The 15,477-nt window shown below is 46.2% G+C and overlaps 1 protein-coding gene across 1 annotated transcript; it reads left to right on the top strand.

The window, feature by feature from the left end:
- The first annotated feature begins 1,894 nt into the window (after positions 1-1,894).
- Positions 1,895-15,441, top strand: LOC139583402 (E3 ubiquitin-protein ligase RNF31-like). Its single transcript, XM_071414452.1, has 24 exons — positions 1,895-2,062; positions 2,536-2,743; positions 2,889-3,035; positions 4,539-4,694; positions 4,848-4,916; positions 5,021-5,165; positions 5,341-5,478; positions 5,603-5,762; positions 7,756-7,901; positions 8,104-8,264; positions 8,413-8,661; positions 8,750-9,097; positions 9,644-9,829; positions 9,970-10,176; positions 10,387-10,560; positions 10,800-10,898; positions 11,147-11,236; positions 11,599-11,713; positions 11,960-12,072; positions 12,266-12,379; positions 12,702-12,750; positions 12,879-12,975; positions 14,632-14,797; positions 14,929-15,441. Exons 2-24 carry the CDS (start codon positions 2,543-2,545, stop codon positions 14,974-14,976), a joined length of 3,378 nt encoding a protein of 1,125 aa, XP_071270553.1. The 5' UTR covers positions 1,895-2,062; positions 2,536-2,542; the 3' UTR covers positions 14,977-15,441.
- Positions 15,442-15,477: the final 36 nt, after the last annotated feature.

The following is a 15,477-nucleotide window of genomic DNA, read 5'->3' as shown; positions in this document are numbered from 1 at the left end:
CTCTCTCGTCTCTCTCTCTCTCTCTCTCTCTCTGTCAGACCCTGATTCATTATATATACAAACATACACTGTATGTGGACACCCCTTCAAATGAATGGATTCCGCTATTTCAGCCACACCCGTTGCTGACAGGTGTATAAAATCGAGTACACAGCCATGCAATCTCCAAAGACAACATTGGCAGTAGAATGCCCTTACTGAACAGCTCAGTGACTTTCAACATGGCACAATCATAGGATGCCACCTTTCCAAAAAGTCAGTTCGTCAAATTTCTGCCCTGCTAGAGCTGCCCTGGTCAACTGTAAGTGCTGCTATTGTGAAGTGGAAATGTCTAGAAGAAATAATAGCTCAGCCGCGAAGTGATTAGGCCACACAAGCTCACAGAACGGGACCGCCGAGTGTTGAAGCGACTAGCATGTAAAAACCGTCTGTCCGCAGTTGCAACTCTCACTACCGAGTTCCAAACTGCCTGTGGAAGCAACGTCAGCACAATAACTGTTTGTCGGGAGCTTCATGAAATGGGTTTCCATGGTCGAGCAGCCGCACACAAGCCTAAGAATACCATGCTCAATGCCAAGCGTCAGTTGGAGTGGTTTAAAGCTCACCGCCATTGGACTCTGGAGCAGTGGAAACTCGTTCCCTGGAGTGATGAACGGCTCTTCACCATCTGGCAGTCCGACGGACAAATCTGGGTTTGGCAGATGCCAGGAGAACGCTACCTGCCCCAATGCATAGTGCCGACTATAAAGTTTGTTGGAGGAGGAATAATGGTCTGGGGCTGTTTTTCATGGTTCGGGCCCCTTAGTTCCAGTGAAGGGAAATCTTAATGCTACCTGTGTACAATGACATTCAAGACGATTCTGTGTTTCCAACTTTGTGGCAACAGTTTCAGCATGACAATGCCCCCATGCACAAAGTGAGGTCCATACAGAAATGGTTTGTCGAGATCGGTGTGGAAGAACTTGACTGGCCTGCACAGAGCCCTGACCGCAACACCATCAAACACCTTCGGGATGAATTGGAACGCCAACTGCGAGCCAGGCCTAATCGCCTAACATCAGTGCCCGACCTCACTAATGCTCTTGTGGATGAATGGAAGCAAGTCCCCGCAGCAATGTTCCAACATCTAGTGGAAAGCCTTCCCAGAAGAGTGGAGGCTGTTATAGCAGAAAAGGGGGGACCAACTCCATATTAATGCCTATGATATTGGAATGAGATGTTCGACAAGCAGTTGTCCACATACTTTTGGTCATATAGTGTATGTCAGTACAGGCCTGAGTTAGATATTAGATATCACATAAAGGCCCTCGCCTGAAGAAAGGTAATTTTGTTGTTATGGCTCAAGCCCTGATACTGACCACTACCGTATGGGTCACCTAGTCAGTGACCATATCATTGCCATTGCAAAAACTTAAATCACACTCTTCTTGTGTCTTGTGAGTTCTTCTTGCCAGATCACGATGAAAGGGCACTATTAATGATTAAAATAGCAGTTGCCTCCTCTAGTGGTAAACCAGAGAAAGTACAATCTTTGAACGTTGTACATTGAGCAAATGTTGTGCTTAGATGATTAAAAAAGCTTACACACAGAAGAGTTGAACTGGTCTTTTAAGTTATTTCTAATACTATGAATAATGAATGAAAGCAGTCCAACCATGAAAAGTAATGTTTCCAAGACAGTGTTCTGTGTTCAGTTCCAAGAAGACACGTGAACTGCAGTTTGTGGCTTTCATGATTGAGTGAATGATTGATTTATAACAATGTAATAATAACAATGTTTTTAACTGTAGTAAGCGTAACTACAGTAACTGCTATTATTTATAATACCGCTAGAGGGTAGTGTACATCAAGGTTTATTCTACATCGCTCCTCTCGATAACAACTTCCGCGTCAACTACATTTTCACTGTTGTTGTGACTTTAGCTAGCTGTGCTTTTGGAGACATGCTTCAGAAGACCGACGTGATACTATAAATGTAGCTACATTTTGCCTTGTTATAACAGTCAGTTTGATTCATAAGGACTTGGATCACGAAATACATCTGGAAACGCAGAAAATAAAGGTAAGGCAAGCAGTGGCACTGATCTGGCTGTCATGATAAACTTTCGATGTCGCCTTGCTAGCCAGTCATACATTAGCTAGAGCATAATTACGAATTGACTTGCCAGCCAGCTCAATGTGCCACTTCAATTTCAGAACATGCACTACTACAGCTAGCTAACTGTAAAGTTTACAGCTATCTAGAGTCACGTGTCATTTTGAGATAAAAGTTGAAACTTCAATGTACTTACATTTGAGCCATTTAGCAGAAGCTGTTATCCAGACAGAACTACTTATATTAGAAACGTTACCCTGGCGAGCGTTCTATCATTTGAGCTACCTTGGAGATATCCATGTTCACAGTAGACAGAGTAGCTAGACGGTAACGTTACACCCAGATACATAAGAAATGACGGTAGGCCTACCTACTGCACATCAGTCAACAATCCCGTCCCTGAGTTGACCTACTGTCATTATTTATCTCTATCCCCCCAGTGTGTGAATGATGAGTTCCCAGCCTGTCCCTTTCGAGGAGGTGCGGAGGAGAGCTGAGTCCCTCCTGTCCTATTCAGGCTCTGCCCAGGCATTGAAGGCTGATGTCCAGTTCATGGCCAATGTTCCCCTGTCCCTGTCTGACAAGTTTCACCACATCACAGCACAGACCATGGTGACACAGAACATAGCAGGGCACAGCAGGGAAGAGGTGAGGTTTTATATTCTGTCCAATCCAGTTGCCCCCTAAATGTATTTTTGTCTTTACTGTACGCCTTGCACCTTCAGATGTTCTTGTTAACCCCTCTGCCCCCCTGATTCCTTCTCCCCCACCTCTCCTCTCCTCCCTCCATCAGGTCCTAGAGTCTTTGGGACGGCTCTTTAAAGCCTTGAGCATCCTGGAAAAGTATGGCTGTAACCTGACCAGCCCCAGCAGGCCCAGGTACTGGCGCAGCGTCAAGCACAACAACCCAGTATTCAGGGCTACCGTGGACGCCATCAAGGTAAAGGAGGGAGACAGGCCTCTCTAAACCCAATTTTTTCTCTCACCTTTATTTAACCAGGTAGGCCAGTTGAGAACAAGTTCTATTTTACAACTGCGACCTGGCCAAGATAAAGCAAAGCAGTGTGACACAAACAACAACACAGAGTTACACATGGAATAAACAAACGTACAGTCAATAACACAATAGAAAAGTCTATATACAGTGTGGGCAAATGAAGTAAGAATAGGGAGGTAAGGCAATAAATAGGCCGTAGTGGCGAAATAATTACAATTTCGCAAATAAACACTGGAGTGATAGATGTGCAGAATATGAATGTGCAAGTAAAGATACTGGGGTGCAAACGAGCAAAAAAACAAAACATTTTTAAAATAACAATATGGGGATGAGGTAGTTGGATGGGCTATTTACAGATGGGCTATGTAAGGGTGCAATGATCTGTAAGCTGCTCTGATAGCTGATGCTTAAAGTTAGTGATGGAGATATGAGTCTCCAGCTTCAGTGATTTTTGCAATTCGTTCCAGTCATTGGCAGCAGAGAACTGGAAGGAAAGGCGGCCAAAGAGGAATTGGCTTTGGGGGTGACCAGTGAAATATTCCTGCTGGAGCGCGTGCTATGGGTGGGTGCTGCTATGGTGACCAGTGAGCTGAGATAAGGCGGGGCTTTACCTAGCAAAGACTTATAGATGACCTGGAGCCAGTGGGTTTGGCGACGAATATGAAGCGAGGGCCAGCCAACGAGAGCATACAGGTCGCAGTGGTGCGTAGTATATGGGGCTTCGGTGACGAAACAGATGGCACTGTGATAGACTGCATCCAATTTTCTGAGTAGAGTGTTGGAGGCTATTTTATAAATGACATCGCCGAAGTTGAGGATCGGTAGGATGGTCAGTTTTACGAGGGTATGTTTGGCAGCATGAGTGAAGGATGCTTTGTTTTGCGAAATAGGAAGCCGATTCTAGATTTAATTTTGGATTGGAGATGCTTAATATGAGTCTGGAAGGAGAGTTTACAGTCTAACCAGACACCTAGGTATTTGTAGTTGTCCACATATTCTAAGTCAGAACCGTCCAGAGTAGTGATGCTGGACGGGCGGGGAGGTGCAGGCAGCGATCGGTTGAAGAGCATGCATTTAGTTTTACTTGCATTTAAGAGCAGTTGGAGGCCACGGAAGGAGAGTTGTAATGGCATTGAAGCTCGTCTGGAGGTTAGTTAACACAGTTCCTAAGTTCCTATCAGGAACTTACTGCACTTTTCTTATTATTACAGGATCATTATTGACTTCCTTGTGCATAGGACAGATTAGAGTCTATTGTTTTCACTACAAATAGTCAGATTGTTCAAAAAGGGAGTGGATCAATAAGCGATGTTTAAAAAGCCACATGGGTCATAGACATAGACCTATGGCAGTGGGTACCCGGTGATTTTTAAAGCATTTGAGTTTACTTTTTCACTAATTTGAGTCAACGGTGGTTTATTCTACTGTCTGCTATCTTTTCTACAGGGTGGCAGGTCAGTCCTGTTTCTCTACGGTTACACCAATCAGCAGCCAGATGGCCTCAGCTTCCCCGATGATGTCACAGATCCAGACGTTGGGAAGGTTGCTGCAGTGACCATTGAGGTCATGACCCTGCGCATGGAACTGGACATGCTTATCAAGGTGAACGTTCATATGAGAGTCTAAGAGTGTTATTATCTAATTAAAATATTTAAATTGTTCTAACTCTCAATTTGAGGATAACCATAAAGATGAGTTTCCATGTTTGATCTCTTGCTAACTCTTATGTGTTACTGTGTTGTTGTTGTCTGTCAGGGTACACATGCTCACCCAGAAATCTACAGCAATATAATCCCATCCCTTAGTCTACCGAAGACAAACCAGGTCTGTGTAACAACGTACAGTCGAGTGGTTAATCGGTTTGTCTGTTTCTACTTCTACCTTTTTCTGTGATACTGTTGTAATTAGGGCTATTCTGCTCTCTTTAGGAGAAACCAGAGCTGATGTCTGATGCGGTGGTCATCCCACCAGGAGAGGAGCATGGGGACAGGGGGAAAGACCTTCAGCCGCTATCTCCTCCACCCAAACCGGCTGCTAGTCCTGGACTAAGACACGCCCCCACCACTCCCACAGGTGAGACAGACAGCCACTCCCTGTACGAGTCTACCTGTCTGTCACCTGATAACCTGTCCACTTCTAACCCCACTGGCATATGTCATCTGCCTGTCTGTTTTACTGTCATTGGATGTCAAACTTATTGCGTTTTGTTTATTGCTCCTCTCTCCCTCTCTCTCTCTCTCTCTTTCAGATGGGGGGTGTAATCTGTGCGGTGCCACTCCCTCTCTCCTCTGCCCACCCTGTGGTTCTCTTCCTTTCTGTCAGTCATGTGACCTCATCTACCACCGCCACCCGTCCAGAGCCAATCACAGGAGAGATAGAATACAGGGTAAGATATGGGTCATTGCTTTGACGATTTCAGCTCAAATCTAATTTTTAATCCAATATTCTTTTGAATATTCTTACCCATTAATATGTAAACTAACACTTATCATCTTTAACCCCCCCCGTAGATACCTGTACCATCTGTGGTATGTCCCAAGTCTACGCCTCTTGCTCTACCTGTTCTCAGAGGCTGTGTCTGGAATGTGACAGACTGTACCATTCTCACCCTGACCGCGAGGGTCACAACAGGACACTGGTTACCCCTGCCAAACTAACAAGAGCTTTTAGGTTAGAAATGAGGATGTGTTATAATCGACTCTACACACACATGCACACATACGCACACAAACCTGATCACTCACTTCTTCCACCATATGTCCACCAGATGCGTTTTGCCCTATGTTGTTTTTGTCAGATCTGTTTTTGTTTGTTTTTGTCTAGACCGCATCTTCCATACTTGATGCACATCCGCTTCGCAAGGCTGCAGTACGATTTGCAGCATGGAGAAGATCATTTTTGACCTGTTTGACCAAAGCTAATAATTAAAACAGATGAAAGTTATTCTCATATGGACCTACTGGTTTCATCGGCTGCACACAAGGCCGCATTACAGGAATTCATCTAGTTTGTTTCTAACCTTCTGGCACATTCATCTAGTTTTTTGCTAACCTTCTGGCACATTCATCTAGTTTTTTTCTAACCTTCTGGCACATTCATCTAGTTTGTTTCTAACCTTCTGGCACATTCATCTTGAGCAAGATCACTAAACTGAACTGGTTGTTCCCATATAGAGTAGGCTACTGATTTCAAATCACTAGTTTGTCCTGCATGATGGCACGCTAAATTACGCACAGAACAGTTATGTGGATATTCATTTTGCACGCCATTCTGTTGGCTGGTTTCCTGAAAACTATCCAACAGGGCGCACTGCCTTTTATGAACCTCCGTTTGTACCAGCGCACTGTTTTGCTACGCACAAGTTGAAAATATTGAACTCATGTGGTACACAGGACGCACCTAGCGCAGCATCCCAACCTAGCTAGCATCCCAACCTAGCGCAGCATCCCAACCTAGCGCAGCATCCCAACCTAGTGCAGCATCCCAACCTAGCTAGCATCCCAACCTAGCGCAGTATCCCAACCTAGCTAGCATCCCAACCTAGCGCAGCGTCCCAACCTAGCTAGCATCCCAACCTAGCGCAGCATCCCAACCTAGCGCAGCATCCCAACCTAGCGCAGCATCCCAACCTAGTGCAGCATCCCAACCTAGCTAGCATCCCAACCTAGCGCAGCATCCCAACCTAGCTAGCATCCCAACCTAGCGCAGCATCCCAACCTAGTGCAGCATCCCAACCTAGCTAGCATCCCAACCTAGCGCAGCATCCCAACCTAGCGCAGCATCCCAACCTAGCTAGCATACCAACCTAGCGCAGCATCCCAACCTAGCTAGCATCCCAACCTAGTGCAGCATCCCAACCTAGCTAGCATCCCAACCTAGCGCAGCATCCCAACCTAGCTAGCATCCCAACCTAGCGCAGCATCCCAACCTAGTGCAGCATCCCAACCTAGCTAGCATCCCAACCTAGCACAGCATCCCAACCTAGTGCAGCATCCCAACCTAGTGCAGCATCCCAACCTAGCACAGCATCCCAACCTAGCACAGCATCCCAACCTAGTGCAGCATCCCAACCTAGTGCAGCATCCCAACCTAGTGCAGCATCCCAACCTAGCGCAGCATCCCAACCAAGCGCAGCATCCCAACCTAGCGCAGCATCCCAACCTAGCTAGCATCCCAACCTAGCTAGCATCCCAACCTAGTGCAGCATCCCAACCTAGCGCAGCATCCCAACCAAGCGCAGCATCCCAACCTAGCTAGCATCCCAACCTAGTGCTGCGGACTGCTCCACTGACGCTGAATGACTTCCCAGCGGAACGTAAAGAGTTTGAGGTGTCTGCTGGACACAAAGCTTTCCTCTCACTCGTGTTTCTTCTCTTTTCTAGCTTCTCTCTTTCCTCTCACTCGTGTTTCTTCTCTTTTCTAGCCTCTCTTTCCTCTCACTCGTGTGTCTTCTCTTTTCTAGCCTCTCTCTTTCCTCTCACTCGTGTGTCTTCTCCTTTCTAGCTTCTCTCTTTCCTCTCACTCGTGTTTCTTCTCTTTTCTAGCCTCTCTTTCCTCTCACTCGTGTTTCTTCTCTTTTCTAGCTTCTCTCTTTCCTCTCACTCGTGTGTCTTCTCTTTTCTAGCCTCTCTTTCCTCTCACTTGTGTTTCTTCTCTTTTCTAGCCTCTCTCTTTCCTCATGGGAGTGTGCTCAGTGCACTACAGTCAACGAGGTGAAAGCCGTGCTGTGTGTGACCTGTGAACGACCCCGTCTGGCCATCGCTTCCCTTATAGATCAGGAGGACCCGGGGCAGCCGCCACCCAACCCAGGTCACATTCATATACACGTCTCAACTGTTGAGTAGTTTTCATGTGACGTTCATTTGAACAACACATCAGTCACCTGTCCTGTCCTGTTTGAGGTGTTCACGTCACCTGTGCCTCTATATCAGTGATAATAATGACACATTACTAGAAGCTAAGATCAATACCAGGCTGTCTGTTTATCTACCCTCTCTGACCTCTTTCATAGAGTGGCAGTGTAAGAGCTGTACGGTGGTGAACCAAGGCAGCAGTATACTGTGTGAGGTGTGTGAGCGCCCCCGTCTGGCCACCCGTCCCTCTATCACGCCAGTACTCAACAGTACTCCAGTACTCCCCATGCCAGGACCCACGGCAGACAAGGAAACAGAGGTTACACACCCCCCCGGTGGTTTAAATACTCTCTAGAGTTGGAATGCTCTGTGAGATCTAATCATTCAAGCGTATCTTTTTGGTTTTAATCTTTCACAATCTGTCCCTGTCCCTGCCTCTCTCCCATGCTGTCTCTCTCTCTCTGTAGTGGATGTGTCAGTTCTGCACCTATGTGAACTCTCCTCCTGCAGTGGTTTGTGAGGTGTGCAACCTGCCATGCAAAGATCCTGCAGTCACCAGTCCCAAGTCCCTCCTCCTGCAGTCTCCAGTCAAAGACTTTGTCCCGCTTCCTTTGACGCCCCAGGTCCCTCCCGAGATCTCTTCCAGGGTAAACATCGACATTAAGAGACAGAACCTGATGAGGGATGAAGGGCTGAAGCTTGTCCATCAAATACGAGTAGGTGGCTTTTGAACTGACTCTAAATGTGAATTAAAACCACATTAACTGGTATTATTCTAACTTCTAAATTGATGTTCTTCCTCAGAAGGGAGAGAAGAAGGGAGTGGGCCCTGAGGAGGTGTACGCAGCCCTCTGTGTTTCCAGGGGTAGCAACGTCAACCCCTGTGATTGGCTGAAATCAGAGCTGCCTCACCTACTGGATGAGATCTGTGCCATGGCAGCTTCGGCAGCTTTGCAGAACTTGAAAGCAAGGGTTTCTGGACCGCAGGATAACACAGAGAGGGATAGGGGGTCGACAGAGCAACAGAGTCCCAGTGTGCTGCTGGGTGAGGGAGTGCAGCTGTCCAGGGTTGAGGCCAAGCATGCATGGCTGGCAGCAGGGGGTGACACTGAGAGAGCAGTCCGTCAGCTGCTCAGAGACAGACAGGCCAAGGTGAGAACCAGACCTTTCACCTGACCCTAATGGTCACTCAAAACTGATATGGCTAATCACTTTAGATATCCACTCAAATAACCAAGCGTTCACAGAGGTGACTCTGCTTGACACAGATAGTCTTGTGCTCCTATGAGCTATTCCAACTCGTGCAAGGCTACTTACTGAGCTAGTCTGTGTCACAATTAAGCCTATATGCAAAGTATACTGCAGTTAAAAAAAATTGTCAGGTAGCAGACGCTCTTATCCAAAGCGACTTAGAGGAGCAATTAGGTTTAAATGCCTTGCTCATGGGCACATCAGCAAATGTTTAATCTAGTTGGCTCAGGGATTCAAATCAGCGACCATTCAGTTAATGGCCCAGCGCTCTTAACCGCTAGGCTACCTGCACCAAATCAACGTTTATTTGTCACGTGCACAGGATACAGCAGGTGTAAACGTCCAGTGAAATGCTTACTTGCAAGCTCCTCAACAATGCAGTAATACTAAGAGATATAAAAGAGCTGTTTCCACTCTGATTGGGTCTGGTCTGTCTCTGCTGTGTAGATGCGGGAGCTGCGTTCTCTGGGCTTCCGGGAGGCATCGCAGTGTGAGGAGGCTCTACGTCTGAGTGGAGGAGAGGTGCGGGGGGCTCTGTCCCTGCTGCAGCGGCCCCTCCTGGAGCCCTTCCACCAGCGCATCTGGAGCGACCAGCCAGAGGCCCCCATTGATGCCAAGAACCCTGACAAGCAGGTACTGCAGAGAGTGTGTGTCTGAGAGAGACAGAGAGAGAGCATGCACAAGTCAACTAAACTGCATTTTTCAAGGCCATAGATAACACAAATAATCTGATTGTTGTTCATCATCATCATTACCCTCCATTGTCCTCTCAGAGGATGTGCAGGCGCCTGCTGGCGTTGTACGAGCTGCCCAGCTGGGGGCGCTGTGAGCTGGCCCTGTCTCTACTCCAGGAGCCTGATGCCCAGTACTCCCTGGAGGATGTCATCCAGGCCGTCAGAGAGTCCCAGGACAGGGAGTTCCTCCGCCGCCTCCTCAACAACGAGTGCCCCTGCTGCCTCAGCATCTTCCCCCACAGCAAGGTGGGCTGCTGGGAGTTTGGTTGAGTTTGTGTGGAATGGTGTAGCTACATTGCACTGCATGTTGTTTTGTCATTCTTTAGTACAATTGACCGACTGTAACTTTCACTTTGGTGCCCTCCTCTCTCAGATATGGTGCTTAATTTCCTATAAACTGTTAATACCGGTATGTGGGTTATTGGATTAATGCTATAAATTCTCTGTACATCTCAGATGCAGTCCCTGACCTCGTGTCAGTGCTCGGTGTGCCACGAGTGTTTCACACAGCACTTCACCATCGCTGTGAGAGACAAACACATCAGAGACATGGTGTGTCCTGTGTGTGCAGGACCAGACATCAACGACCCTGAGCACCTGGACAGCTACTTCTTCACTCTGGACATTCAGGTGAGAAGATGAAGAAGAATCAACTTTATTTGGAATGGAAGATATGGAGATAGAAGTGAGAGATCCAGTTAGCAGTTACCTGTTTTCTTTTTTTAGAAATTCCAATTTGAGCATTTTTGGAAAACGTCTACAATTTTGCATCCCTTGGAGGGCTATAGGTAGATTGAAATGGGACGATCATGAGCTGCTGCTGGTTGTGTTTCATGTTTATAACATTGTTATTGATGCCGTGTGTTTAGCTGAGAGACTGTCTGGATCGTGAGGTGTACGAGCTCTTCCACAAGAAGCTGATGGAACATGCTCTGATGAAGGATCCCATGTTCCTGTGGTGTTGTCACGTGAGTGGGTTTCTAACCAGCTCCATCACATCAACAGTTACGTCTCTACTGTATTTCCCTTTTCATTCAGGGAAAGGGGGGATACCTAGTCAGTTGTCCAACTGAATGTATTCAACTGAAATGTGTCTTCCGCATCAGAGAGTTGCGGGGGGCTGCCTTAATCGACATCCATGTTTTCGGCGCTCAGGGGAACAGGCTACCTTCCGCCACTCTCACCACTCTCTCCTCCCTCCTTCTTCCCTTCTCAGTGCACCTTTGGGTTTATCTATGATGGAAACCAATTCAAAGTCACCTGCCCCACGTGTATGAAGAGCTTTTGTAACCAATGCAAAAAGCCTGTAAGTACAAAAGATACCTGTTGTTACCTTGCCTGCCATGTATTGTGTAATTTCATAGCCACGTGTATGTGGGACCCAAATAATGATGCCTGTCTCTCTTTCTCTCTCTCTATCTCTCCCTCTATTTCCCTCCATCTCTCTCCCTCTCTCTCTCGCTCTCCGTCTATCTCGCTCTCCCTATATCGCTCTCACTCTCTTTATCCCTCCCTCTATCTCTATCGCGCCCTCTCTCCCTCCCTCTATCTCTCGCTCCCTCTCTATCTATCTCTCTCCCTCCCTCCCTCTATCTATCTCTCCCTCCCTCCCTCTCTCTCGCTATCTCTCCCTCCCTCACTCTCTCTCTCCCTCCCTCTCTCTGTCAGTGGGAAGCTCAGCACCAGGATGTATCCTGTGAGCAGTTCCAGTTGTGGAAGAGAGAGAACGACCCTGACTACCAGAGACAGGGACTGGCCGGGTTCCTGCGGGACAACGGCATCAGTGAGTCAGTCAGCCTAGACATTCTGCAGTTATTGGCCCATATTCACAAAGAGTATGATTGCTGATATACGATCAGATTTCCTTTTGTAGTTAATGATAAATACGATTATCTGGACAGATAGGGCCTGGTCCTAGATCAGCACTTCTACTTTGAGACTCTTGACTCCTGGCACACAATGCCATCTCATCACCATCATCATAATTGTTATAACACGATGATGTGGCCCTTCTCATCTCTCTACGTAGCCTGTCCTCACTGCAGGTTCCAGTATGCCTTGACCAAAGGGGGCTGCATGCACTTCAGCTGCACCCAATGCAGATACCAGTTCTGCAGCGGCTGCAACAATCCCTTCCACACTGTAAGTCACATAAAAGGGACTGCATGGAGTACCATATTTGTCACTAAATGGATTCAGTCAGAGAGAAGGATCTCCCTTTCCCCCAGGGCTTTCTTATCATACATTCACAGTCTCATGTCTGTTTCCTTTTTCGCTTTCCCTTCTTCACCCATTTACCTCCCTCCCCCTCCCTCCCTCCCTCCCTCTCTCTCAGACGGCTTGTAAAACAGTCCAGTGTAAGATCACAGGTCTCCATGCTCATCACCCACGAGACTGTCTCTTCTACCTCAGGGACTGGGAGCCTGCCAGACTACAGGCCCTGCTGCAGGTACAGAGACGAGGGATGTTCTGGGAACGTTACAGGGGGGAATGTCCTGGGAATGTTCTGGGAACGTTACAGAGGGAATGTTCTGGGAATGTTCTGGGAACGTTACAGAAGGAATGTTCTGGGAACGTTACAGAGGGAATGTTCTGGGAACGTTACAGAGGGAATGTTTTGGGAACGTTACAGAGATAATGTTCTGGGAATGTTATTGAGAATGTTCAGGGAATATTACAGGGGGAATGTTTTGGGAATGTTCTGGTAACGTTAAATGGTTGTCATTTCAATGTTGTGTTTCTGAGCTGAGTTGTTTGTATTTTGTCCACAGAGGAATGCTGTTGAGTTCAACACAGACCCCCCTAATGGGACACAGACTGGTGAGAGTGACCTCTTGTTTATCCTCTCTTAGATCCCAGATCTGTGAGAACTTGACACTATTTTTTTTTCTCTTTCTGCCCACACTTGAATTTTTTCTTTCTGTCTGACTCCTTTCTGTGTGACTCAGACGCGTGCGGAGTGATGGAGCAGAAGGACGAGGGGGGTCAGCAGATTGACTCACCCTGTGGAGTCCAAACTCAGCCAGTACAAGCTGGACTCTGCAAGTGAGTCACACACACACATAGTTGAAAATACCTTATTGTTTGTTTGTTTGTGCACTACACACACACGCACACACACACGCACACACAATTGTATTGTATTTAATTGTTGAGGAGAGTGGGGTAAATTTTGAATTTTTTTACATTCAGGTGGTTCAAGGGAAATACAGTATTCTTTCTAATAAAGATATCTACATATATTTCAGGATGTTGTGTATCCCTGGAAATAATCAGAATTGTCCAAAAAAGCCTCCCGAGTGGCGCAGCGGCCTAAGGCACTGCAGTACTAGCTGCGTCACTACAGATCCTGGTTCGATCCCAGGCTGTGTTGCAACCGGCTGCGACCGGGAGACCCATGAGACGGCGCACAATTGGCCCAGTGTCGTCCAGGTTTGGCTGGCTAGGTTGTCCTTGTCCCATTGCACTCTATCGACTCCTGTGGCGGACCGGGCACAATGCACGCTGACACGGTCGTCAGGTGTACAGTGTTTCCTCTGACACATTGGTGCGGCTGGCTTCCGGGTTAAGCGAGCATTGTGTCAAGAAGCAGTGCGGCTTGGCGGAGTCGTGTTTCGGAGGACGCGCGGCTCTCGACCTTCGCCTCTCCCAAGTCCGTACGGGAGTTGCAGCGATGGGACAGGACTGTAACTACCAATTGGGGAGAAAAAGGGGTTAAAAAAAAAAAAATGATTTGTACAAAAAAAAGTGGCCTCTTGGCACAACTTACGTAAGTTGAGCTGCGGAACAGGGTAAGTTAAGTCGCCAACAAATTTCTGTACTGAATGAAATATTACCACTACCTTTTTAAAACCATGCCTATCTTCATTTCCCAAACACAATTCGAACCCAATCACAATCGCTTTTTTGTCTTTTAATCATTTGAATCATCTTTTAACACAGGTTTAACACCTAACAAACACTTTGCCTTGCATTATTCCTTGGAAGAAAAAGTCAACTTGCCATTGGTTCAACCATTGGCTCAACTTACCCAGTGGCAAACATTTTGACTATATAATCCCACACAGCTACAAGGATGCATTTTCATGCTAGGTTGAGGACCCAATATTGAAGCTCATAGAGACGCAACTGATGTATAGAACAATCTTAAAATGATCTACTTTGGTTTAGATACAAGCATCATGAAACCTCTAACACAATACATTCATTTGACTTGGTGAAAATACGCTTTTTGGACCTAACTTGCGTTCCACTTTTTCCATGTGATTTCTTCCTTCACAGACTCCATGAAATGATGACCTCTTCCTAAATAGTTGGCCAAATTATATATTTTGTGTATGGTTTCTTAGAAACAAGGGTGGCTCAACTTACCCCACTCTGCCCTATTGACGATATGTCATGAAAAATGAATGATATTTATGCAGTAAGGCCTGAGGAGGTGTGGTAAATGGCCAATATACCACGACTAATAGCCCTTAGCCGTATCTCAGGGGTTCGTGCTATTATAAACTGGTTACCAATGTAATTGGAGCAGTAAAAAGTAATGTTTTGTCATACCAGTGGTATACGGTCTGATATATCACGGCTGTCAGCCAAACAGCTTTCAGGGCTCGAACCACCCAGTTTATAATCAATTTTAAACCACTTTTTCTGGCTGTTAGGCTGTTCTCACTCTGTCTATCTCTGTGTGTGCCATTGTAGTAAACACTACAGAGAGTATCTGGTTAGTCTCATCAACGGACACACCCTGGACCCCGCTATTCTCTACGACCAACAAGAGGTGACAGTTGCCTGCAAGAGGTACCAGGTGGAGGAGCAACAAGGGGAGGGGGAGGATGACAGGGTGTACAAGGCTCGACTGCTGAAGGTCAGTCATCACTCAGTTAGGCTTGTGTCCTCACTGGAAGTTTGCACTAAATCGTTTCTATGTTAATTTTGATGTAGTGTTTTTGTTGTGGTTCAGAGTGTGTGAAAGTGTCATTTACTCTTTCTTTACAGAAACTGATGGAAGTACCACTTGGAGAAAAGGTTCCTCGGATGAGATGAAAATTGATTTTAAAGATTTTATTATCCATTTTAAGGAAAGTACAGGTATCCTATTTGCAAACAGCATCGGGTTTCAAACCTCCCACCACATAGCATTACCAACCTAGCTGTTATATTACATCTCATTGAAGTTTAACATGCTTTGTTTGTTATATGGTTCATTAGATTTCTGAAATAATTTTGTTCACAATTACACATCTACAGGTAGTATCTCAATTTCCTCTCTGTACAAAGATAAAGCTGCAAAGGAAGACTTACAAGAAATACATGATCTCTCTTTCTGGTTTATTTTGATTAAATATATGAGTTTAAAATACAGCACTAAAGAATTTTAGAACTCATAAGGGGAAGGTGTCTGTCATCTTCAAAATGGCAGTCAATATTGTGAGATCAATAGCACATACTATACAGAGTGTAACATTAAGGTATGCCATGCAATAAAGTATTTTATTGATTTAAAAATGACATTTGTGACCGGTCTCAATTTAGTCTCATCAGTTG

This window comes from Salvelinus alpinus, chromosome 8 (assembly GCF_045679555.1).
Source record: "Salvelinus alpinus chromosome 8, SLU_Salpinus.1, whole genome shotgun sequence".
Lineage (NCBI taxonomy): Eukaryota > Metazoa > Chordata > Actinopteri > Salmoniformes > Salmonidae > Salvelinus > Salvelinus alpinus.
The sequence above is the reverse complement of the archived record's forward strand: the minus strand, read 5'-3'. Positions and strand labels throughout refer to the sequence as shown.

Excerpts from the sequence above, each read along its gene's own strand:
- LOC139583402 (XM_071414452.1), top strand. The coding sequence starts at position 2,543 with ATGATGAGTTCCCAGCCTGTCCCTTTCGAGGAGGTGCGGAGGAGAGCT. Across the intron at positions 9,098-9,643 it reads TCAGAGACAGACAGGCCAAG|ATGCGGGAGCTGCGTTCTCT; the intron begins GTGAGAACCAGA and ends TCTGCTGTGTAG. Across the intron at positions 12,380-12,701 it reads GACTACAGGCCCTGCTGCAG|AGGAATGCTGTTGAGTTCAA; the intron begins GTACAGAGACGA and ends TTTTGTCCACAG.